The 25,258-nt window shown below is 43.8% G+C and overlaps 3 protein-coding genes and 1 long non-coding RNA gene across 4 annotated transcripts; all 4 read left to right on the forward strand.

Annotated features, from left to right (window-relative positions):
- The first annotated feature begins 39 nt into the window (after positions 1-39).
- On the forward strand, positions 40-3,604 carry dmac2 (distal membrane arm assembly component 2). The gene is made up of 6 exons (XM_079354222.1): positions 40-480; positions 1,544-1,728; positions 1,967-2,047; positions 2,196-2,326; positions 2,925-3,087; positions 3,167-3,604. Exons 1-6 carry the CDS (start codon positions 463-465, stop codon positions 3,339-3,341), a joined length of 753 nt encoding a protein of 250 aa, XP_079210348.1. The 5' UTR covers positions 40-462; the 3' UTR covers positions 3,342-3,604.
- Positions 3,605-4,390: 786 nt separating this feature from the next.
- On the forward strand, positions 4,391-8,660 carry LOC306830563 (dynein regulatory complex subunit 4-like; the record flags this gene model as incomplete). Its single annotated transcript, XM_079354134.1, has 10 exons — positions 4,391-4,476; positions 4,580-4,675; positions 5,381-5,578; positions 6,036-6,242; positions 6,326-6,380; positions 6,469-6,806; positions 7,335-7,499; positions 7,636-7,722; positions 7,797-8,006; positions 8,613-8,660. The coding sequence occupies exons 1-10, from the start codon at positions 4,474-4,476 to the stop codon at positions 8,658-8,660; spliced, it is 1,407 nt and encodes a 468-aa protein (XP_079210260.1). The 5' UTR covers positions 4,391-4,473.
- Positions 8,661-15,782: 7,122 nt separating this feature from the next.
- On the forward strand, positions 15,783-18,159 carry LOC306830565 (dynein regulatory complex subunit 4-like; the record flags this gene model as incomplete). The annotated part of the gene is made up of 6 exons (XM_079354137.1): positions 15,783-15,818; positions 15,922-16,017; positions 16,718-16,915; positions 17,374-17,580; positions 17,664-17,718; positions 17,807-18,159. Exons 1-6 carry the CDS (start codon positions 15,816-15,818, stop codon positions 18,157-18,159), a joined length of 912 nt encoding a protein of 303 aa, XP_079210263.1. The 5' UTR covers positions 15,783-15,815.
- A 996-nt stretch (positions 18,160-19,155) lies between these two features.
- LOC306830974 lies at positions 19,156-19,968 on the forward strand. Its single transcript, XR_013780045.1, has 2 exons — positions 19,156-19,293; positions 19,816-19,968. It is a non-coding gene; the product is annotated as an uncharacterized lncRNA (long non-coding RNA).
- The last annotated feature ends 5,290 nt before the right edge of the window (positions 19,969-25,258 follow it).

Raw genomic sequence — 25,258 nt, forward strand, 5'->3', positions numbered from 1 at the left:
TTTCCAGACGTGTGGAAACGAGGCCTGCAGTTCATCTCCATCTGTTTCTGGACGTAAAGTGTAAACCCACATCTCGACCAATCAGGGGTGAGATCTGCTCCTGGTTCAACGTGTGATGTCATCAGGTGGATCTGACTCTGGACTGGTCAGCTGAGCTGTCTGACAGTTTGTTAAAGTCAAATGAGACATTGAAAGACGCATCTGGCTGTATTGATAATAAGAGACAGAGTGCATTATGGGTAGATTTACTGCCTCACTCTGCAGCAGCGCCAGCCTCTGCCTTCAGTGTGTGGATGACCTCAGGTGACCCGAGGTGGAAACAGACCAGCTGTTCAGGTGTCAGACACGCGCGTGCAGCGACACTCAGCGGCAGACTGAGGAACTACAAGGGACCCTGACAAACGCGAAGCAGCAAAGATTGTCCCCAGCAGCTCTCCGTTGACTCCCGCTGTTGTTGCTGTCATGTCGGCTCCCTTCACGGTGAGTTCCCCTTCACAGATTCGTGAAGCACCTTTCAGCCTTGCTTGGCTGATGGTCAAGCATTGACTATCTGCTAATTTATTAATATACCTTCACAGAATGATCAATACTCAAACTCCTACATTTCTTTACGATCATATATGTTACTGCTCAGATGCACATTCACATTACACGAGAGGGACAAACAGTGGACAGATCACTTTACCTGAGTCTAATGAAGAGGACTGGATCCTACAGGTCACCTGACACACATGTTATTCTCTCCTTCACAGGTTATGAACATTATACTGTATAAGTTTAAGTCTAATGAAGAGGACTGGATCCTACAGGTCACCTGACACACATGTTATTCTCTCCTTCACAGGTTATGAACATTATACTGTATAAGTTTAAGTCTAATGAAGAGGACTGGATCCTACAGGTCACCTGACACACATGTTATTCTCTCCTTCACAGGTTATGAACATTATACTGTATAAGTTTAAGTCTAATGAAGAGGACTGGATCCTACAGGTCCACTTTGGAACAATCTTCCAGTTGAGATTCGTAATATCAGGAGAAAAACTGGTTTTAAAAAGAGACTAAGATTGTATTTGTTCTCAAAGCCATAAGACCATATTGATTATTGATTGAGAAAGGTTGTGTTTGTCACAAGGAAAATGTATGTTGCTTTTCTATATCTCATTGTTATCTTTATTTTTAATAGCCTAAAGTGTTGTTGTTGTTGTTGTTGTTGTTTTGTATGTCAGGACTGGACCCCAGGAAGACTAGCTGTGGTCTTGGCGTCAGCTGATGGGGATCCTTTTAAATCAACTGCACGCTCCAGTCGTTCAAAACACGGCTTGATGTGCATTTAGTTTAGAAGGACAGGAAGTGTTTATGAGTCCATGATGAAGCAGGAGACACAGTCGAGGTTCTGTCTTTTATCATGCTTGACTTTGTCCTCTCTCGACACTCTGCAGAGACGCTTGTCTTTGTCCTCTCTCTCTCTGCAGAGACACTTGTCTTTGTCCTCTCTCTCTCTCTGCAGAGACGCTTGACTTTGTCCTCTCTCTCTCTGCAGAGATGCTGCCGGCGCTCGGCTCTCCTCTTCGCTGTAGCCAGACGATCGTGGAGCTCCAGCTCAGCTTCTCCTCTTCCTCTGCACAGGAAGCTGCTCCTCTTCCTCACCCAGCGTTTCTACGATGTAGAGATGCTGCTGAGCTGGAAGTCCGACTGGAAGAGGAGGGCCATTGAGAGGAAGAATGCGTAAGTGACGATGCTCTTTTGGCGTGGCGTCCTGACATATAGGACGGATGCCTCAGGGTCATGTGCACTTTAATCAGGCTCGGGCTCATCATTGATAAGAATGAGAGTTTGTGCCACCAGGGGACGGGGTCTTAAAGAGTCCCTCCTCAGGGTCCTGGAGGTGTAGGGCTCGTGGACAGATGTCCTCGTCCTTGTCAGTGTCTCACCATGACTGATGTTCCTCGTCTCTTTTTCACAGTTACTATGTTTACACTAAGAGGTTTCACGGGCCGTACGTGGCGGCCGCCTGCTACATCCTGAGCATGGAAGGTGGATTCAGGTAGGTGTCTTTATTTCTTCCTTTTGTGCCGTCATAATGTCACCAACAGACATGTGAAAGACCGCTGGACGTCATGCAGACGTGCATTCAATGGAAAGCATTTGAAGGTGCTTAAATTCTGACGCTGTGGTTTGTGATGCGTCCTCAGGTTCGTTGGACAGTCAGAGTGGTTAAATTCAGAAAACCTCAACTGGGACTTCTTGAATCAAAGAGACGTACAACTCGAGGAAGTGAACATGAGCCACACGTTCATCAACTTAACAGGACTGGGCCACCTGGGTAAGGAACTTGGTCCCCAGGCCTTTGCACACTGAGTCTGTTGTTTTTTTAAAATCTAAAATCTGATAACAAACGTTACCTGCAGAGATCGTTGCACGCTGAGCTTGATGTGTTTATATTAACTGCAAGGTTTGTCAGCACAAGGCAAAATGCAGATCTCGTGGTTTAGTAGGAGGAGGCTCTTCCACTTCAGCCACTCCACAAATGGAGGTCGGTGCACTCAGAGTCTGACTCCTTCTTCATGACTGGAACCAAAGACAGCACACGAATCACTTCAGGTGGATGAAATCAAGGTGCAACGTTTCAACGCGCTGCGTCTTCCTCCACTGGTTCTTAGTTTGTGAAAGACACTGAAGAAAACAGGGAGGAGGTGAAGGAGCTGCAGAATCCTCCCCATCGGGTTTCAGGATGTCAGCGGTCCACAAATGGATCCTGAACATCCTGAACTCACAGGGAGTCAGTGTGCAAACATGAGATAGTATTTTTGGTCATAAAGAAACAGCGTCAGTGTGTGAAGGCCTTCACCGGCTCCTGCACATGTAAGCATCTTTCCTTTGAGTGCACGTTCACTGTTTTAATCCGCTCCGTCCTTCGTCAGAGGGGCAGCGCTCTTTGCGGACTCTGTCCTTACGAGGATGTCCCGAGGTGGACGACTGGTTCCTCGCCAGGCTCCACATCTTCCAGGACTCTCTGGAGGAACTGGACATCTCGCACTGCCCACGCCTCACTGCAGGGGGCCTGGCTGCACTCAGGAACCTCAAGTAAATATCCACACTGAGCTGTTTGTGGTTACCCGAGCTGATGTGCACAGTTCTTCCCTTCATGAGTTTGTGTGTGCAGGGGGCTGCGGCGGCTCGACGTGTCCGCCCTTCCCAGGATTTCCAGTCCCGGGTTGGTGGTGATCCTGCTGGAGGAGATGTTACCGCAGTGCCGGATCACTGCGACCGGCTACGACTTCAAGCTGAGGCAGGAGCAGGAAGAGGACACGGAGGAGCTGCTGCAGGGACGGAGGTAGGGAACGCTCACGGATGGAGGACAGAAGGAGTTACTCTGACAGAAGAGGCATCGACACAGAGAGGAGACATGATACCTGTCGTGACACCTTTTTGGATGCTCTGGGAATTTGCTCAAAGGCACATGTTCTCGTTTGTGTTTCCTGCAGAATCCTAAATGAAGCAAAACGACAGCAGACAGTCCAAACGATGGAGACGGTGCGATGATTATTAGTTAGAATGTAAATATGAGTGTGACTGAATAAAGCCGGCTTCTTAAAGAACATGTTGTTGTTTCTACTTGTATTTGTGAATCTTTATTCACTTGAACAAAGTCAGATCCACCTGATGACGTCACACATCGACCTCTGTTACCGTTCCTTTGAGCTGTTTGACCTCACTTTGGGATCCCTAACCACTTCCTGTTTCTGTGCCTAACTTTGTACATCTACTAGAAGGGCCTTACTGTATTTCAAAATAAAAGCACACAGCACGTTTTTCTGACAGTAAGTAAGCGAGTAAGTAAGTTTTCCTGAATATTTTCATTTTACTCTGTTTAAATCAGAACATACATTCAGTCAGAACTGGACGAGTTGTGGTCGTGAGAATTTCAGCAGAAAATGCAATAAAATACTAAAATTCATTCTTATGTTGAAATGTGTGCAAGGTAGAGAAGATTGTTTTCTTCATTATAAAATGTAATTATATAACTAAATGTCACAATGCACATTTAGAATCACTATGGACATGGTATTGCAATGGTTTCCTGAGAATGACCCTGCTGTTTGTCTGATTACAAAGGAGCAGGCTCATCGTTGTGTTTACTATCAATGACCTTACTGAAGAGCCCAGCTGAATCAAACGTCCCTTTAACTGGCAGAATCATGAACCACGTGAATCTCATTTCAATTTACATTTCAGAATGATTCCTTATTATTTATTTTCTATTTACCATAATCGTATTATATTATTATACAATATAGTTCCCTTTAATTTTGTTTAAAATAAAGAAGAAGCATTTTTCAAGAGACGCCGTTGCCATGACAACGCCCATTCGTTTATTGCAGTTAACAGAGTCGTGAAGCTGCAGCTCGTACTTTCTGCTGATTTAAATACGTGATTTAAAGTGACAACAAGGATCCACGAAGCCGCAGGATGGTGAGAAAAACTCGAGAAGTTACAGAAATAGCGTTTACAATGTGCTAGCTTAGCATCAGTCAGAGTCAGCTAACGGTTAGCTGCTCTGTGTTTCATTTTGCAGCCACCGAAGAAAGCTGAACGCAAGAAGAAAGCCTCCAAGGGAAAACAGCCCGCGGTGGTGGACGGACTTTCAACCAAAGAGATGTCCAAAGATCAGGTCAGAGCTGCTGCTGCTGCTGCATGCTAAGCTAACGTTAGCATCTTCTTCAGAGTTAGGTTTTAAAGAGTTGCATGAAACGCCAAACTCCTCTCTCTGCAGCTTCTTTCAGTCCTTTCACACTGACTTCATCTCTCTGCAGCTTCTAAAGATGCTTTAAGTCACACTTTGTAAAAGTATCACGCACACTTGAAATCTTCACTTAAAGAAAGCAGACACCTTGAGGAATTTAGGTATCTATCATTTGTTGGTCACAGTCACAAGTTAGAATGAGCAGACTGAACTGAATTCAGCTCCTTGTAAGCTGAGCAAAGAACGCTGATGATGTCCTGACAGAAACAGGAACCATCCTGTGTCTTTGTAGAAAATACAGCAGATTAGATTTGGATATACTTCATTTCACTCCTGAGGGTAATTCTGTTTACACACACACACACACACACACACTCTCTGGTGCCTTGCTCGAGGGCACCTCAGCAGTTAGGGTTAGATGCAGCTGTGATAGTGGAAGGTTCATGTGGGGAGAAGAGAACTTGATTATTTGTCTTTATTGAACCCGTGCAGATGTGAACTTCTGCAGCTCGACGGTTCATTGTGAACAGATCCCAGAACTTCCCTCTGAGCTTCACACTCTCAGTATTTGTAGTCTGCTCTGATTGGCCGCCTCTCTCTCTCTCTCCCCCCCCCCCCCCCCCCCCCCCGCAGCTGGAGGAGCACATCATTCGCCTCCGGGAGGAGCTGGACAGAGAGCGGGAGGAGAGGATCTACTCCCAGCTGGAGAGGGACAAGGAACAGGCATCCTGGGAAATCTCCAAGATGAGACTGGAGGAGGTGGAGGCGAGGCTGAGGGTCAGACGGAGGGAGAAGGAGGAGGCGAAGGAGCGCCACCGGGTGGAGATCAATGTGAGCTGCACAGACCGACACACAGTTGAGCTACATGTGATTCCACCATCTTTGAGTGTGTTTGGAGTCTGAACAGGCAACCAGTACATTTCTTTAAACAGGAAGTAACGTCACATCAAAGTCGCTGTTTTCAGTTCATTCCACCAGGAGATCCTTACTTAATTTCAAAATAAAAGCAGGGTTGAATCAGACAGCAAAGTGAAGCAAGAAAGCACAACCTTTCAAAATAAAATCACTAACAATGGAATTATTCAGGATTAATTGTTGAAATTCAGCGGGGGGGGGGATGAATAATTTGACAGAGCCTGATTGCCTCGGTTATGATGCACGCCACGTGAACAGAGGCGATGGCTGCAGGTTCGAATCCAAACAGCTGTTTACGCAGCATGGTCTCTTGTTACCGCTCCTTTCAAAGAGGTGAGTCCTTAACGTCACACCTGAACGCCGCCCCCTTCAGGTGCACAAGCAGAAGCTGAAGCACGTCCGGGCCGAACAGCACGCCATCGTGTCAGGCCTGAAGGTGGACGCCGTCACGGCCGCCTCGCTGATCCAGAACCAGAACACGCAGACGGAGGTGGGTCTGCGGGGGGAGCTGAGCGGCCTGCGGGCCAGCGACAGGAAGAAGCAGTTAGACGACGAAAACCGCATCAAGGAGCTCAAACTGGTGAGGCGGCGTTTTGTTTGTCACGCTTTGGTTCCTGCGGCGTGTTGTATTTCTGAAGGTGTCGTCTCTCCGTGTCCGGACAGAAGCATCAGGTGGAGCTGATGGAGCTGAACAACGACTACCAGCAGAGGATCACAGGTGAACCAGCACACATCCTGTTTTCTGAGCTGGGAACAAAAACCCCGGCCTGTCTCGTCAAACCGTCCCCGTGTTTTTCTCCAAACAGACATGGCGATGAACTTTCACGAGAAAAGGCAGCGTGCGCTGGACGAGCACGAGAAAGAGAAGAGCGAGGAGATCCAGGAGGTGGACGAGCGATGGAAAAGTCGCGTCGCCACTCAGGTGGAGGATCAGGACCGAGAGCGTAAACAGGCCGTCCTCATCTTCTCCGAGATTCAGGAGAAACGGCGCCTGCTGCTGCAACACAAGGTGACACAAAGGCATCACGCCGCCCAACACGCCGCCCACGCCACACGCTCTCATCTCCCACAATCCACCACGGACTCTTATCTATTAGAATCCAGCAGCATGGGACCAGGAGCAGCGGGTCAGGGTGCTCCTCCTGTCTCAAGTCTCTGATTTTAGCACAGAAGGCTTTCTACTTACAGACACGCCCCCTTTTCCACTGAGGATCATTCTGATTGGACACTGCAGTAGTGTTGTAGTAAGCCTCCACTTTGTATCGACGAGGAGGCCCCGCCCCCTGATAATCTGAGAAGCTGTGGGACAGAGTGTGTGGTCCTGCAGGAGGAGACACTGTGTGTGTGTGTGTGTGTGTGTGTGTGTGTGTGTGTGTGTGTGTGTGTGTGTGTGTGTGTGTGTGTGTGTGTGGTCCTGCAGGAGGAGACACCGTGTGTGTGTGTGTGTGTGGTCCTGCAGGAGGAGACACCGTGTGTGTGTGTGTGTGTGTGTGGTCCTTTAGGAGGAGACACCGTGTGTGTGTGTGTGTGTGTGTGTGTGTGTGTGTGTGGTCCTTTAGGAGGAGCAGGAGCAGCTGAAGAAGGAGGTGCACAGAGAGGAGAGTGTGTGTGTGTGTGTGGTCCTGCAGGAGAAGACACTGTGTGTGTGTGTGTGTGTGTGGTCCTTTAGGAGGAGCAGGAGCAGCTGAAGAAGGAGGTGCACAGAGAGGAGAGGGAGCTGGCAGCAGACAGGCAGGAGAAGGATGGTCTGCAGACGGCTCTGCAGGAGTCCCAGCAGAAGCTCCCACAGCTCCAGAAGCATCTGGAAAAACTGGACAAGGAGTGGAGCCAGATCATGGTACGTTCACTGCACCAACCAACAGCCACCTGGGGGAGGGGCTACTGCCCTTTGTGATGTCATGAAGGGAAGGGGCTACTGCCCTTTGTGATGTCATGAAGTGGTTTCAAAGTAAGGCTGCTGATGTGTGTGACAGAAAAGTAGAGGGCGAGTGAAGGTCATGGAAAAGGAGCTGGATGAGCTGGACATGGAGAAGCTGGAGCTAGAGCTGACCGTCCAGAAGGTAACCACACTCACCACTTTTCCCTTCACGCCGCCTGCCAGCTCTCTGTAAAGGAGCCTTTTGTTTTCCGGCAGGTTGAGCAGGAGCGCGACGAGCTGAAGAGGAAGCAGACGGCGGCCTTACTGGATGCACAGCAGCAAGCCGGGCTGAAGACGATGTTGCTGGAGAGGAAGGTGGAGGTGCTGAGGAACACTCTGGAGAAGAAGAAGGCTCAGCTGTGCGCCATACTCTCCGTCCCCAACATCGAGCCAACTGCAGCCAGCCATGCTGCAGACACACTCAAGGTACGAGTTCAAAGCTCCATTTGACTCTGAGCCTGAAGGTTTCAGAGGACGAGCCTCCTGTACGGTCCAAGGCTCTGAGCCTGAAGGTTTCAGAGGACGAGCCTCCTGTACGGTCCGAGGCTCTGAGTCTGAAGGTTTCAGAGGACGAGCCTCCTGTACGGTCCAAGGCTCTGAGTCTGAAGGTTTCAGAGGACGAGCCTCCTGTACGGTCCAAGGCTCTGAGTCTGAAGGTTTCAGAGGACGAGCCTCCTGTACGGTCCAAGGCTCCGAGTCTGAAGGTTTCAGAGCCTCCCGTACGGTCCAAGGCTCTGAGCCTGAAGGTTTCAGAGCCTCCCGTACGGTCCAAGGCTCTGAGTCTGAAGGTTTCAGAGGACGAGCCTCCTGTACGGTCCGAGGCTCTGAGTCACTGGATGTGCTAATATTGGAAGATTGTTTGGGTTGGTGAATGAATCGGTTGAGGTGTAAACGAAAGATAAGGTCTGCGTCTCTTCCTGGCTCCGAGTCGCTCCGAGAAGGATCCTGAATCTCTTCTGGGATGTTTGAAGTTCTCTGGATGTTTGTGAACATCCTAACCCTAACCTGTCATGTTTCTGATTCTCCTTTCAGCCACACGGGGGCGCTGTTGATCCAGGCTCAGCTTTAATGGATGACTGATTTTTTCGTTTCATTATTTTATTACTCTACGTTTAACGATGACTCAGCAGTTTTACACAAAGAGGAAGAATGAAAATAAAGTCTGAGATATAAATATGATTTAAATATATTTGTCTATTATTGTAAAATATTTTACTCTAAATAATAAATACATACTAATTTAAGTGCCATAACTATTATTATTATTATTGCCTTTTATTTAGAACAAAAATATAAACACAGAATTTAATAAAATAAAACTAAATAAGTTTAACAGGTGTGTTAAAATACTTTATTGACATACTTCACCAAAATATCCATCCTTTTATTTACATTTTTTGATACGTGTTACATGTTTATTATATTTTCCTTTTTTATATTTTATTTTAGAGCTTGTTTTATTTTTGTAGTCTGTTGCGCTGATGTCACTTCCTGTTTTTCCGTGCCACTCAGACACTCAGAAAGTCCATACAAACATAAAATACATTTCATATTTTTTATTTTGATTACATTTTTTTTATCGGTATTATTAAATTATATCAAAGTATTGATTTTTAAATTGATTTCATAAATGTCATTTTATTTGAATAAATCCATTAATTAAATAAAATTCTATTTCATTGAACTTGTAGTGAAAATGTAAATTTCATTCAGGAGTCAAACGTTAGGAGTGATCACAGAAACTGTTGGAACATATTTGCTCTGAGTGTGTTCAATGACATTTAAAGTAAAGTACTTTGTAGCACGGTGTTTTCTCTTCATATTTATAGGACATTAAAGGTCCCATATTTGATCTTTTTAGAGTCACTATATCTATCAAAAATGTCAAATACTCTACAAAGTGTTGGGCGTCCTCCACGGGCATGAAGGTCCTATTGCAGGTAAGAGAAGTTCATCACCTGCTGTAGTTAACTAGTCTACTATTTCCTAGAACTCAGAGGGCGACCTCCTTTCCCACCTCTAGTCTAATATTTCTTATAAGATCGCAGCTCAAAATAAAATCATCTAACACCCAGCCAAGGAGGAAGGGTCCATCTGAGCGCTGCCAGGATGATCTAAATACCCGTCCCCTAGGATAATTAGGTACCAAGCCCTTAACAGCTCCCCCTCTACTGTCGCTGCTTCGTGCTATGAGCTGTGAACATCTGTTTCTTTGTTCAGTGTGCCGTAGTGCGATGGGTCAGTGCTGACCTCCGAGGCTCACGGGCCGTCGGGAAGAAACCCAATCAAAACAGGAGGATTTCACAAGAACATGTTAAACATACAGCACAGATGAAATCCCATCAACCCACAGTGCAAACCTGCAGTGCATTAAAAAAAGCACGAAACAATAACAATAAACATGACAATTAAATAAAAAATAAAAAAAAGGCATTTTATGGCATTTATTGGAAATTGTCATTAAAAAAAAATCTGACAAAATCTTTTGAAACTCCAATACAAAACAGATTTTTGCTGCCGCCGAGGAGACGGGAAAAACCATAGATCCTATACATATATTATGTGTATGGTTTTTCCCATAGTTTTTTCCCGTCTCCTCGGCAGCAGCGAAAATCAGGATTGCGTGCTGTAATGACGTCAGTTAAAAAAACCTCGCGGGGAGGCACTCGTGAGTGTGACTGAATAAAGCCGGCTTCTTAAATAACATGTTGTTGTTTCTACTTGTATTTGTGAATCTTTATTCACTTGAACAAAGTCAGATCCACCTGATGACGTCACACATCGACCTCTGTTACCGTTCCTTTGAGCTGTTTGACCTCACTTTGGGATCCCTAACCACTTCCTGTTTCTGTGCCTAACTTTGTACATCAACTAGAAGGGCCTTACTGTATTTCAAAATAAAAGCACACAGCACGTTTTTCTGACAGTAAGTAAGCGAGTAAGTAAGTTTTCCTGAATATTTTCATTTTACTCTGTTTAAATCAGAACATACATTCAGTCAGAACTGGACGAGTTGTGGTCGTGAGAATTTCAGCAGAAAATGCAATAAAATACTAAAATTCATTCTTATTGTTAGCAGAACAACTTTTTTACGCAGCGTTCAAACGAAGACACAAACACACATGAACTTCTCTTTGCTGTGAACATCCGCATTGCGGGCACACGCGCTTTTATTAAGTTCACCTGTAGGGTCACTAATTACACAGGTTAGGTCACATGACAACACATGGGAAATCAAAATAGAAAAACAAATACAGACAGGGGCATAATCTCAAACACAAAATGAAATTAGAGCACAAATCTCAACACCCCCACTTGCTCACATTTCCCAAATTTCATCCTATTAACATGCATACAGAAAAATGCAGACAATTCATATTCCAAACATAAACATCTTAAACCTTTCCAGCTTTAACTTAGTAGCAGGCTTCGTTAACACATCTGCAACCATATCATTGGTTGGGCAGTACTTAAGGTGTATTTCACCATCATTCACTAAGGACCAAACAAAGTGGTATTTTATGTCGACATGCTTGCAGCGTTGTCTATGAACTGGATTTTTGGCTAAAGCTATAGCTCCTTGATTGTCTTCATAGACACAGCATTTGTAACCTTGACCGTCAAAACACTTCATCAGCTGTTTTAAGTGTAAACATTCCTGCATTGTCGCAGCTAATGCCACATATTCGGCCTCACAGGTAGATCATGCAACTGTTGGCTGTCGTTTGGTTTTCCAAGAAACCAGTGGACCGTTCTTGTTTAAGCTGATGCAGTACCCTGTCGTACTCTTTCTATCATCAACATCAGAAGCCCAATTTGCATCACTGTAGGCATGAATCAGGTTGTCTTCTGCATATTTACAAAAACACAATGCTTTGTCTTGGGTTCCCTTCAAATATCGTAAAACATGCTTCACAGTTGCCCATTGATCAGAAAAAGGTTTGTTGAAATACATAGACAGTTTACTCACAACAAAACTTAAATCTGGCCTTGTACAGGTTGCTAAGTAAATTAAACTCCCTACTGCCTCTCTGTATTTCCTGACATCATCCATGTCATTACTGTAATCAAGTTTTTGTTCACATGGGGTTGCTCTTGGTTGACAGTTTAACATAGAAAATCTTTCCAGAACTTTTTGTACATACTTGCTCTGAGACATTTTGACAGTGTCACCATTTTGTACAAAATCAATACCAAGAAAATGAGAGAGTTTGCCAAGATCTTTCATTTGAAACTTGGAATTCAGCATTTCTTTGACACATTTCAAGATTTTCTCACCACTAGCAGCAATAATTAAATCATCAACCCATATGATTATGTGAATCTTCACTTTCTCAGTGACTTTACTATAGACACAATGGTCAACTGGATTTTGCACAAACTTCATTTCACACAGATAGTTATGCAACATCTTGTTCCAATTGCGTCCTGACTGTTTTAGTCCATACAGGGATTTGTTTAGTTTACATACTAGTGTGTCATTATCGCCATTATCTCCACATTTTATTTCATAACCTTCTGGCTGATCCATGTATATCTCGCATTCAATTGGCGCATGCAAATACGCAGTTTTCACGTCCATCTGGTGGACAATCAGATCATTCTGCACCGCTTTTTGTACAAAAACTCTTACGCTCGTCATGCTCGCTGTTGGAGAAAAAGTCTCGTCATAATTTACGCCTTGTTTTTGACTAAATCCTTTTGCGACATATCTAGCCTTGTATTTGTCTGTTCCATCATTGTTCTTTTTCAAGGCATAAACCCACCTTCCCCCCACTACACCTTTGCCCTCGGGTAGTGTGGTCAGGGTGAATGTTGAGTTGTCATTTAACGATTGCACTTCCTCATCCATAGCATTACGCCATTTCTTCGCGTTTACTGAATTTACAGCTTCTTTGTATGTTAAAGGGATATCACATACAAGTTTATAGCAGTAATCAATGTTGGTCATATCATCTCCGAAACCACAAATGTAATCTCCATAACGCTCTGGCTCTCTTCGCTCTCTGGCAGGATAGCGCCTCTCTAGAGGTGCATCTCCATTCTCACGCTCTTCTTTCTCCGCTTTTATTGTGCCTGTTGCGCCTGACTCGCGCTCTGTGTCACTTTCAGTTATCTCTAGGCCTATTTGTGAGACAGCAGGAGGGATGTGTACGCCTTGTCCCTTTCTTTGGACAAAAACATCATCATCTTCTGCATCCTGCATGTTTTTATTTTGTCTAGAGACGAACTCAACGAGCCTATGTTTTTGAATCTTTTTGTCGCTGGGATAGTAAATCGTGTATGCTGGACTATTTTTGTCATAACCGACGAAAACCCCTTCTTTACCTCTAGAGTCCAACTTTCCTCTATGATGTTTGTATGCATAATAGATCTGTCCGAACTTCTGCATCCTAGCGACATTTGGCTGCCTACCGGTTAACATGTAATAAGGTGTCCGTTTAGTGCGCTTGTTAAAACACCTATTCCTTACGACTGCCGCGGTCTGGACAGCATATGTCCACAAATATTTTGGTAGCTCGCTCTCGATGAGCATACATCTGGCCATACCAAACAGTGTTCGCCAACTGCGTTCGGCTGTGCCGTTTTGGTGCGGGGAATATGGGGCCGAGGTTTCATGCCGGATACCTTTCTCGCTCAGCAATGTCCGAAACTCTCTGCCCGTGTACTCAGTCCCGTTGTCAGATCGCATCGATTTTATTGTCCCATAAGGGGCCATATCAGCTATGAACTTTTCAGTAGCTTGCACGGTGTCACTCTTTTTTTTCAGAAAATAAACAAATACCGCACTAGAATAATCATCTGTAAAAGATAATGCGTATCTGTGACCATCTAGAGACATTGGATCTATGGGGCCGGCTAAATCAGTATGAACCATGTCAAGTGGCGCTTTGGCCCTTCGATCTAGATTTCTGTTTCTGGTTTGCACAAATTTCCCCTGTATGCAGATCTCACAACTAGGGGTAGGTATGCCTCCCTTTTTATCAATGACCATCCCATCAACAACATCACACATTCTCCTTAAATCTGCAAAATTACAATGTCCGAAAATCTCATGCCAGCTCTGCAGATCTAAGCTTTTCTTGCATTTGTCATTACAGTCATTTTCTGTTGTGTGTAGATAATAAAGTTTGTTGTGCACATGTATGGGGAATTTGGTACCGTCTTTATGTAGCAGGACGTTTCTCTTCTCGCTGAAAATCACAGTAGCTCCATTTGAAGTAGCAGCCTTCACGGAGAAGATATCTTGAGGGTATGTAGGAATGTACAGGGCACCCTTCAGCATTGTTCGGAATGATTGTCCCTTGCTGTCGAGTAGCCACACCTCCGCGTCACCCCTGCGTTTGGCCACTCCATTGCCCCTGGATCCGTCAGCCAATTCCACACAGTGGGTACCGGCCTGGAAACTTTCATCAAACTTTTTGAAGTTTGCAATGTCTGTGACAATGTGTGACGTGGCACCTGCATCGACCATCAGCCCTCTTCTCACACCAGGCACCTGCTTCTCCGCGTCTTTGTCACTTATCTGGAAGGCGAACTCCTTACACCCAGTCTTCTCTGAAACTCTCTGTGCTTTGTCCCGCTGTTTCCTCCGTCTACAACTTGCACTGTTGTGAGTGTTACTTTTACATTGATGGCACCACTGTTTGCGCACACAGTTTCTGGCTATGTGACCTCTGTTGCCGCATTTGTAACACACAATGTCCGTATTACGTCCACTCGCTCCCTCTCGATCATGCTTTGATTCATAATGCGCTCTTGCCTTCATCACATTGTCCTCAAAAGCTGTTGCGCGCATGGTTTCATTGTCCTCAAAACTTCTCAGCTTCGTCTTAAATTCAGCAAAAGTGAACTGATCGTCAGTCTGGGTTATATGGATTGCAAAGGGTTTAAAAGTCTCTGGTAGCCCCTTTAAAACCATCGCTATCAGAAGGCCATCACTTAATTGTTCATCTGCTTTTCTGAGGGCAGTGATTGCAGTCTCTGCTCTGATTATATATTCGGTGACGCTCTCATTTGGTGATTTTTGCAAAGAGGTTAACTCGGTATACAGGTTAATTATCCTTGGTTTTCCTTTTCCATCGTAGTACTCTCGGAAAATCTTTAGCGCTGCGCGGCCATCATCTGCTGCTTCTCTCATTATAAGCGACAGGCTCTTATCATCCAGGAACTGAATGAGCTCCGCGTAAGCCTCGGCATTTTTCCCCTCCTCCTCCTCCTCATCATCATCGGCGATGGGCTCTTTTAGGATTGTGTCCTTCAAGCCTTGTAGACAAAGGTGACCCAAAAATTTCGTTTCCCACAGTTCATAATTTCTCTCGTCACCGTCAAAAACGAGTCTCGCCCAGCGGCTACTTGGTCCGGCGCCTCCGTCTTTTCTGCTCATGTTGCAGGTTCACACAGAATTCAGGTGCACGCTGTAAACGTCGCGACTCTCACCCGACAAGTAAATCTCACTGTGCGTTATGAGATCTGGGCCCATAACCTGTTAGCAGAACAACTTTTTTACGCAGCGTTCAAACGAAGACACAAACACACATGAACTTCTCTTTGCTGTGAACATCCGCATTGCGGGCACACGCGCTTTTATTAAGTTCACCTGTAGGGTCACTAATTACACAGGTTAGGTCACATGACAACACATGGGAAATCAAAATAGAAAAACAAATACAGACAGGGGCATAATCTCAACACAAAATGAAATTAGAGCACAAATCTCAACACTTATGTTGAAATGTGTGCAAGGTAGAGAAGATTGTTTTCTTCATTATAAAATGTAGTTATATAACTAAATGTCACAATGCACATTTAGAATCACTATGGACATGGTATTGCAATGGTTTCCTGAGAATGACCCTGCTGTTTGTCTGATTACAAAGGAGCAGGCTCATCGTTGTGTTTACTATTAATGACCTTACTGAAGAGCCCAGCTGAATCAAACGTCCCTTTAACTGGCAGAATCATGAACCACGTGAATCTCATTTCAATTTACATTTCAGAATGATTCCTTATTATTTATTTTCTATTTACCATAATCGTATTATATTATTATACAATATAGTTCCCTTTAATTTTGTTTAAAATAAAGAAGAAGCATTTTTCAAGAGACGCCGTTGCCATGACAACGCCCATTCGTTTATTGCAGTTAACAGAGTCGTGAAGCTGCAGCTCGTACTTTCTGCTGATTTAAATACCGTGATTTAAAGTGACAACAAGGATCCACGAAGCCGCAGGATGGTGAGAAAAACTCGAGAAGTTACAGAAATAGCGTTTACAATGTGCTAGCTTAGCATCAGTCAGAGTCAGCTAACGGTTAGCTGCTCTGTGTTTCATTTTGCAGCCACCGAAGAAAGCTGAACGCAAGAAGAAAGCCTCCAAGGGAAAACAGCCCGCGGTGGTGGACGGACTTTCAACCAAAGAGATGTCCAAAGATCAGGTCAGAGCTGCTGCTGCTGCATGCTAAGCTAACGTTAGCATCTTCTTCAGAGTTAGGTTTTAAAGAGTTGCATGAAACGCCAAACTCCTCTCTCTGCAGCTTCTTTCAGTCCTTTCACACTGACTTCATCTCTCTGCAGCTTCTAAAGATGCTTTAAGTCACACTTTGTAAAAGTATCACGCACACTTGAAATCTTCACTTAAAGAAAGCAGACACCTTGAGGAATTTAGGTATCTATCATTTGTTGGTCACAGTCACAAGTTAGAATGAGCAGACTGAACTGAATTCAGCTCCTTGTAAGCTGAGCAAAGAACGCTGATGATGTCCTGACAGAAACAGGAACCATCCTGTGTCTTTGTAGAAAATACAGCAGATTAGATTTGGATATACTTCATTTCACTCCTGAGGGTAATTCTGTTTACACACACACACACACACACACACACACACTCTATAGTGCCTTGCTCGAGGGCACCTCAGCAGTTAGGGTTAGATGCAGCTGTGATAGTGGAAGGTTCATGTGGGGAGAAGAGAACTTGATTATTTGTCTTTATTGAACCCGTGCAGATGTGAACTTCTGCAGCTCCACGGTTCATTGTGAACAGATCCCAGAACTTCCCTCTGAGCTTCACACTGTCAGTATTTGTAGTCTGCTCTGATTGGCCGCCTCTCTCTCTCTTCCCCCCCCCCCCCCCGGCAGCTGGAGGAGCACATCATTCGCCTCCGGGAGGAGCTGGACAGAGAGCGGGAGGAGAGGAGCTACTGCCAGCTGGAGAGGGACAAGATGCAGGCATCCTGGGAAATCTCCAAGATGAGACTGGAGGAGGTGGAGGCGAGGCTGAGGGTCAGACGGAGGGAGAAGGAGGAGGCGAAGGAGCGCCACCGGGTGGAGATCAATGTGAGCTGCACAGACCGACACACAGTTGAGCTACATGTGATTCCACCATCTTTGAGTGTGTTTGGAGTCTGAACAGGCAACCAGTACATTTCTTTAAACAGGAAGTAACGTCACATCAAAGTCGCTGTTTTCAGTTCATTCCACCAGGAGATCCTTACTTAATTTCAAAATAAAAGCAGGGTTGAATCAGACAGCAAAGTGAAGCAAGAAAGCACAACCTTTCAAAATAAAATCACTAACAATGGAATTATTCAGGATTAATTGTTGAAATTCAGCGGGGGGGGGAAATGAATAATTTGACAGAGTCTGATAGCCTCGGTTATGATGCACGCCACGTGAACAGAGGCGATGGCTGCAGGTTCGAATCCAAACAGCTGTTTACGCAGCATGGTCTCTTGTTACCGCTCCTTTCAAAGAGGTGAGTCCTTAACGTCACACCTGAACGCCGCCCCCTTCAGGTGCACAAGCAGAAGCTGAAGCACGTCCGGGCCGAACAGCACGCCATCGTGTCAGGCCTGAAGGTGGACGCCGTCACGGCCGCCTCGCTGATCCAGAACCAGAACACGCAGACGGAGGTGGGTCTGCGGGGGGAGCTGAGCGGCCTGCGGGCCAGCGACAGGAAGAAGCAGTTAGACGACGAAAACCGCATCAAGGAGCTCAAACTGGTGAGGCGGCGTTTTGTTTGTCACGCTTTGGTTCCTGCGGCGTGTTGTATTTCTGAAGGTGTCGTCTCTCCGTGTCCGGACAGAAGCATCAGGTGGAGCTGATGGAGCTGAACAACGACTACCAGCGGAGGATCACAGGTGAACCAGCACACATCCTGTTTTCTGAGCTGGGAACAAAAACCCCGGCCTGTCTCGTCAAACCGTCCCCGTGTTTTTCTCCAAACAGACATGGCGGTGAACTTTCACGAGAAAAGGCAGCGTGCGCTGGACGAGCACGAGAAAGAGAAGAGCGAGGAGATCCAGGAGGTGGACGAGCAATGGAAAAGTCGCGTCGCCACTCAGGTGGAGGATCAGGACCGAGAGCGTAAACAGGCCGTCCTCATCTTCTCCGAGATTCAGGAGAAACGGCGCCTGCTGCTGCAACACAAGGTGACACAAAGGCATCACGCCGCCCAACACGCCGCCCACGCCACACGCTCTCATCTCCCACAATCCACCACGGACTCTTATCTATTAGAATCCAGCAGCATGGGACCAGGAGCAGCGGGTCAGGGTGCTCCTCCTGTCTCAAGTCTCTGATTTTAGCACAGAAGGCTTTCTACTTACAGACACGCCCCCTTTTCCACTGAGGATCATTCTGATTGGACACTGCAGTAGTGTTGTAGTAAGCCTCCACTTTGTATCGACGAGGAGGCCCCGCCCCCTGATAATCTGAGAAGCTGTGGGACAGAGTGTGTGGTCCTGCAGGAGGAGACACTGTGTGTGTGTGTGTGTGTGTGTGGTCCTGCAGGAGGAGACACCGTGTGTGTGTGTGTGTGTGTGTGGTCCTTTAGGAGGAGACACCGTGTGTGTGTGTGTGTGTGTGTGTGTGTGTGTGTGGTCCTTTAGGAGGAGCAGGAGCAGCTGAAGAAGGAGGTGCACAGAGAGGAGAGTGTGTGTGTGTGTGTGGTCCTGCAGGAGAAGACACTGTGTGTGTGTGTGTGTGTGTGTGTGTGGTCCTTTAGGAGGAGCAGGAGCAGCTGAAGAAGGAGGTGCACAGAGAGGAGAGGGAGCTGGCAGCAGACAGGCAGGAGAAGGATGGTCTGCAGACGGCTCTGCAGGAGTCCCAGCAGAAGCTCCCACAGCTCCAGAAGCATCTGGAAAAACTGGACAAGGACTGGAGCCAGATCATGGTACGTTCACTGCACCAACCAACAGCCACCTGGGGGAGGGGCTACTGCCCTTTGTGATGTCATGAAGGGAAGGGGCTACTGCCCTTTGTGATGTCATGAAGGGGAGGGGCTACTGCCCTTTGTGATGTCATGAAGTGGTTTCAAAGTAAGGCTGCTGATGTGTGTGACAGAAAAGTAGAGGGCGAGTGAAGGTCATGGAAAAGGAGCTGGATGAGCTGGACATGGAGAAGCTGGAGCTAGAGCTGACCGTCCAGAAGGTAACCACACTCACCACTTTTCCCTTCACGCCGCCTGCCAGCTCTCTGTAAAGGAGCCTTTTGTTTTCCGGCAGGTTGAGCAGGAGCGCGACGAGCTGAAGAGGAAGCAGACGGCGGCCTTACTGGATGCACAGCAGCAAGCCGGGCTGAAGACGATGTTGCTGGAGAGGAAGGTGGAGGTGCTGAGGAACACTCTGGAGAAGAAGAAGGCTCAGCTGTGCGCCATACTCTCCGTCCCCAACATCGAGCCAACTGCAGCCAGCCATGCTGCAGACACACTCAAGGTACGAGTTCAAAGCTCCATTTGACTCTGAGCCTGAAGGTTTCAGAGGACGAGCCTCCTGTACGGTCCAAGGCTCTGAGTCTGAAGGTTTCAGAGGACGAGCCTCCTGTATGGTCCAAGGCTCTGAGTCTGAAGGTTTCAGAGGACGAGCCTCCTGTACGGTCCAAGGCTCTGAGTCTGAAGGTTTCAGAGGACGAGCCTCCTGTACTGTCCAAGGCTCCGAGTCTGAAGGTTTCAGAGGACGAGCCTCCTGTACGGTCCGAGGCTCTGAGCCTGAAGGTTTCAGAGGACGAGCCTCCCGTATGGTCCGAGGCTCTGAGTCACTGGATGTGCTAATATTGGAAGATTGTTTGGGTTGGTGAATGAATCGGTTGAGGTGTAAACGAAAGATAAGGTCTGCGTCTCTTCCTGGCTCCGAGTCGCTCCGAGAAGGATCCTGAATCTCTTCTGGGATGTTTGAAGTTCTCTGGATGTTTGTGAACATCCTAACCCTAACCTGTCATGTTTCTGATTCTCCTTTCAGCCACACGGGGGCGCTGTTGATCCAGGCTCAGCTTTAATGGATGACTGATTTCTTCGTTTCATTATTTTATTACTCTACGTTTAACGATGACTCAGCAGTTTTACACAAAGAGGAAGAATGAAAATAAAGTCTGAGATATAAATATGATTTAAATATATTTGTCTATTATTGTAAAATATTTTACTCTAAATAATAAATACATACTAATTTAAGTGCCATAACTATTATTATTATTATTGCCTTTTATTTAGAACAAAAATATAAACACAGAATTTAATAAAATAAAACTAAATAAGTTTAACAGGTGTGTTAAAATACTTTATTGACATACTTCACCAAAATATCCATCCTTTTATTTACATTTTTTGATACGTGTTACATGTTTATTATATTTTCCTTTTTTATATTTTATTTTAGAGCTTGTTTTATTTTTGTAGTCTGTTGCGCTGATGTCACTTCCTGTGTTTCCGTGCCACTCAGACACTCAGAAAGTCCATACAAACATAAAATACATTTCATATTTTTTATTTTGATTAAATTTTTTTTATCGGTATTATTAAATTATATCAAAGTATTGATTTTTAAATTGATTTCATAAATGTCATTTTATTTGAATAAATCCATTAATTAAATAAAATTCTATTTCATTGAACTTGTAGTGAAAATGTAAATTTCATTCAGGAGTCAAACGTTAGGAGTGATCACAGAAACTGTTGGAACATATTTGCTCTGAGTGTGTTCAATGACATTTAAAGTAAAGTACTTTGTAGCACGGTGTTTTCTCTTCATATTTATAGGACATTAAAGGTCCCATATTTGACCTTTTTAGAGTCACTATATCTATCAAAAATGTCAAATACTCTACAAAGTGTTGGGCGTCCTCCACGGGCATGAAGGTCCTATTGCAGGTAAGAGAAGTTCATCACCTGCTGTAGTTAACTAGTCTACTATTTCCTAGAACTCAGAGGGCGACCTCCTTTCCCACCTCTAGTCTAATATTTCTTATAAGATCGCAGCTCAAAATAAAATCATCTAACACCCGGCCAAGGAGGAAGGGTCCATCTGAGCGCTGCCAGGATGATCTAAATACCCGTCCCCTAGGATAATTAGGTACCAAGCCCTTAACAGCTCCCCCTCTACTGTCGCTGCTTCGTGCTATGAGCTGTGAACATCTGTTTCTTTGTTCAGTGTGCCGTAGTGCGATGGGTCAGTGCTGACCTCCGAGGCTCACGGGGTGTCGGGAAGAAACCCAATCAAAACAGGAGGATTTCACAAGAACATGTTAAACATACAGCACAGATGAAATCCCCTCAACCCACAGTGCAAACCTGCAGTGCATTAAAAAAAGCACGAAACAATAACAATAAACATGACAATTAAATAAAAAATAAAAAAAGGCATTTTATGGCATTTATTGGAAATTGTCATTAAAAAAAAATCTGACAAAATCTTTTGAAACTCCAATACAAAACAGATTTTTGCTGCCGCCGAGGAGACGGGAAAAACCATAGATCCTATACATATATTATGTGTATGGTTTTTCCCATAGTTTTTTCCCGTCTCCTCTTTTTTTTTTTTTTTTTTTTCCTTCAACTTTATTGAAAATTTCAACATACACAAAAAGACACAACAAACTCTTAAAAGGATGAGCAACAATAGCTAAATATACAGAACAAGTACATTCAAAAACGTCAGTCAAGACTAGGGGGGATTAAGTGCAAATTAATTAAAGGAGCAGACAACAAAACTGGAGCAATGTAAAAAGGAAAACAAATTACAAACAGCAACAACGAGGAGGGCCAGGAATCAAAACAAACAGAATTTAGACAAATCAGCTCCAATCTTCCTAGCAATCCTGCTAGATTTAACTTTTTTCAGGGACAAGTAAAAATATTTGAAATCATTCATAAACCAGTCAAAGGAGGGTTTGCTATTTCTCCACTTACTACAGTGAATATGATATTTACACATGAGTAAAATAACGTTTACCATGTCAGTAACAGAAGGCTTTAGATTATCCATGAAATAAACAATACTGAAAAAATCAAAAGAAGGAATATCGTCAATTTTTAGCGATAACCAGCTTCTAATGTTGACCCAAAATATTTGAGACACAGGACAGAGTACAAACAAGTGTTCTAAGGTCTCTTCAGATTCACCACAGAAAGCACAGGAAGGGTTCACCTCCAAATTAAACCTTTTTTGAAGAAAAGTAGCAGTTGGATAGATCTGGTGAATTAATTTAAAATGGGTTTCTTTCACTTTAGGGAGAACAGGCATCTTAATATATTTGGAATGTGCTTTAGACAGAACAGAAAGTTCAATTTTCTCTGGAAACCTAGTAAGCGGCCCTCTGTGGCAATCATGGAAAAAACGAGATTTTAGGATATTCCGAATAACTTTGTTATTACATTTTCTATCACACAAGTCACACCCATCAATCATCAATTTTGGTAACACAGCCTTAACATTAGCGTACATTAAGGTGTTCTTGATTATCTGGATTAATGGTAAGGGAATCGCTTTAGAAATTTTACTAAATATACGAAGACCGCAAGTAAAGTTAAACTTGTTAACAAAGGATGTATAGTCTATTAAGTCACCATTTGAATTCAATAAATCAGTAACAAACATAATATTTCTCTCAACCCAATCATTCTTGAATACGGATTTTCTATTGATCGTGATTACCCTATTGTTCCACAGAGTTGAACAGTGAGGAGAAAAGTTATGAGTAAATATCTTTTTCCAAAAATGGAGAACCTGACGGTGGAAATTAGACAGTTTTAGTGGAATTTTGAACACTTCAAAATCACATTTTAAAAGAAAGTCTAAAGCGCCTATTTTACTAAACAAAGATCTAGGAATATGAAACCACATAGAGTTTGGTTGGGACAAAAAGGACTTAATCCAATTGATTTTAAACGTGCCAACTAGTGATTGAAAATCAAGAGCATTGACACCACCCTTATCATAGTCTTTAACAAGCTGGGACCTTTTAATGTAGTGAGTCTTGTTTCTCCATATGAACTGAAAAATCACTGAATTAGCTTTATTAATATTGTTGGAGGAAATATACAGGGAGTGGCATGGATAAATAAGTTTCGAGATACCTTCTGCTTTAGATAAAATAACCCTGCCAAAAATAGTAAGGTCTCTGGACAGCCAATGACTAAGAGACTTTCTTGTATCTGATATCCGGTTGGACACATTCATGTCTTCTCTTCTAAGAAGGTTCTTTGTTAATGTTATTCCCAGGTATTTTACTTCTGATACCACTTTAATGGAAGCAATTGTCGTTTCAGAACTTGTATGTATGGGAAGTAGTTCACATTTATTTATGTTAAGGGATAAGCCTGAAGCATTTGAAAAATCTGAGATTGTATTGAGTGTTTTATCAACCATTGATTTATCTTTTAGACAAATAGATGTGTCGTCTGCAAATTGACTTATTTTAAATTCTTTGTCGAAGATTGAAATACCTTGTATTTCGGGAGAAAATTGAATAAGAATAGTTAAAAGCTGAGTTGCTAAAATGAAAAGCTTAGGAGAGATAGGGCAGCCCTGTCTTATGCCTCGAAGAACCTTAAATCTCGGGGTCATCCCAGGGTTCAGGGAAACACAGCTGTATATGTCAGTATAGAGCATCTTAATGATGCTACAGAACTTGTCTTCAAAACCTAAAAAGTTTAACGCTTTCAACAGAAAGGGCTGTTCAATGCTATCAAAGGCCTTGTAGAAATCTAGAAATAACACATAACTTTCTGTACTAATAAAATGGTTGTAGTCTAACATATCAAGTATCAGTCTGGTGTGGTTATGAATATTTCTACCCTTTACAAAAGCGGACTGACATTCATCGACTAACTCAGTTAAAACCCCATCTAAACGGTTAGAGTATACATGTGCTAATAATTTATAATCATTGCATAACAAGGTTATTGGCCTCCAGTTGTCCAGTAGAAGTGTATTCTTATTAGGTTTTGGGAGTAGGGTGATCAGCCCCTGCTTCATAGTTGGTGACAGATGCCCAGATGATATACAGTCTATAAAAGCATTGTACAACATCTCTCTGATATCTTTCCAAAACAATATATAAAATTCAACGGTTAAACCATCAACACCTGGTGACTTCCCTTTAGACATCCGCAAAATTGCATCATCTAATTCTTCTATTTTGAGATCATCCTCCAACGCAAACTTAAAATCGGCATCCATCACTTTCTTATGTTCATTTATTCTTTGAAAAAGTGGAGCACAGCTTTCTTCTGAAAAATTGGATTTGTATAAATTACTGTAAAAATCTCCTATTTCTTTCTCAACTCGGTCTTTAGTGTCTATAATGACATCATTGATGTTTAACTTCCGAATTTTCTTTTTTGCTTGTCTGTGCTTTTCCAGATTAAAAAAATATGAAGAATTTTTTTCACCTTCCTCGAACCAACGAGCTCTAGAACGTACAAAAGCCCCTTTTGCTTTTTCCAAGTATAAATTATCCAAGTCAGATTGGAGGCTATTTAACTTGACATGTTCTTCCATTGATTGATCTTTTTTCTGACATAAATTGTTTATTTCACTTATCAACACCTGTTGTTTTTCTTTCTTAAGTTTTGAGATATATTTACTTGTTTTGATTGCAGACTCTTTAGTTTTAAATTTAAACCACTCCCATTTACTAACAGATGACATTTCCATTTCAGAAATGTCTTGAGCTAACTTTATGACCTCATTGCAAAAAACTTGATTATCAAGAAGACTGTTATTAAATTTCCATATAGGGTGAAGGTCAGACTCGGTACTACACAATTTTTCCCGTCTCCTCGGCAGCAGCGAAAATCAGGATTGCGTGCTGTAATGACGTCAGTTAAAAAAACCTCGCGGGGAGGCACTCGTGAGTGTGACTGAATAAAGCCGGCTTCTTAAAGAACATGTTGTTTCTACTTGTATTTGTGAATCTTTATTCACTTGAACAAAGTCAGATCCACCTGATGACGTCACACATCGACCTCTGTTACCGTTCCTTTGAGCTGTTTGACCTCACTTTGGGATCCCTAACCACTTCCTGTTTCTGTGCCTAACTTTGTACATCTACTAGAAGGGCCTTACTGTATTTCAAAATAAAAGCACACAGCACGTTTTTCTGACAGTAAGTAAGCGAGTAAGTAAGTTTTCCTGAATATTTTCATTTTACTCTGTTTAAATCAGAACATACATTCAGTCAGAACTGGACGAGTTGTGGTCGTGAGAATTTCAGCAGAAAATGCAATAAAATACTAAAATTCATTCTTATGTTGAAATGTGTGCAAGGTAGAGAAGATTGTTTTCTTCATTATAAAATGTAGTTATATAACTAAATGTCACAATGCACATTTAGAATCTGTAATGGCAATTTTCCAATTTGTCCGTCCTTTTATTTGATTGCCATTAACAGGCAGGCAGGGAT

The sequence above is a fragment of the Symphodus melops genome, assembly GCF_947650265.1.
Source record: "Symphodus melops genome assembly, chromosome: 10".
NCBI lineage: Eukaryota > Metazoa > Chordata > Actinopteri > Labriformes > Labridae > Symphodus > Symphodus melops.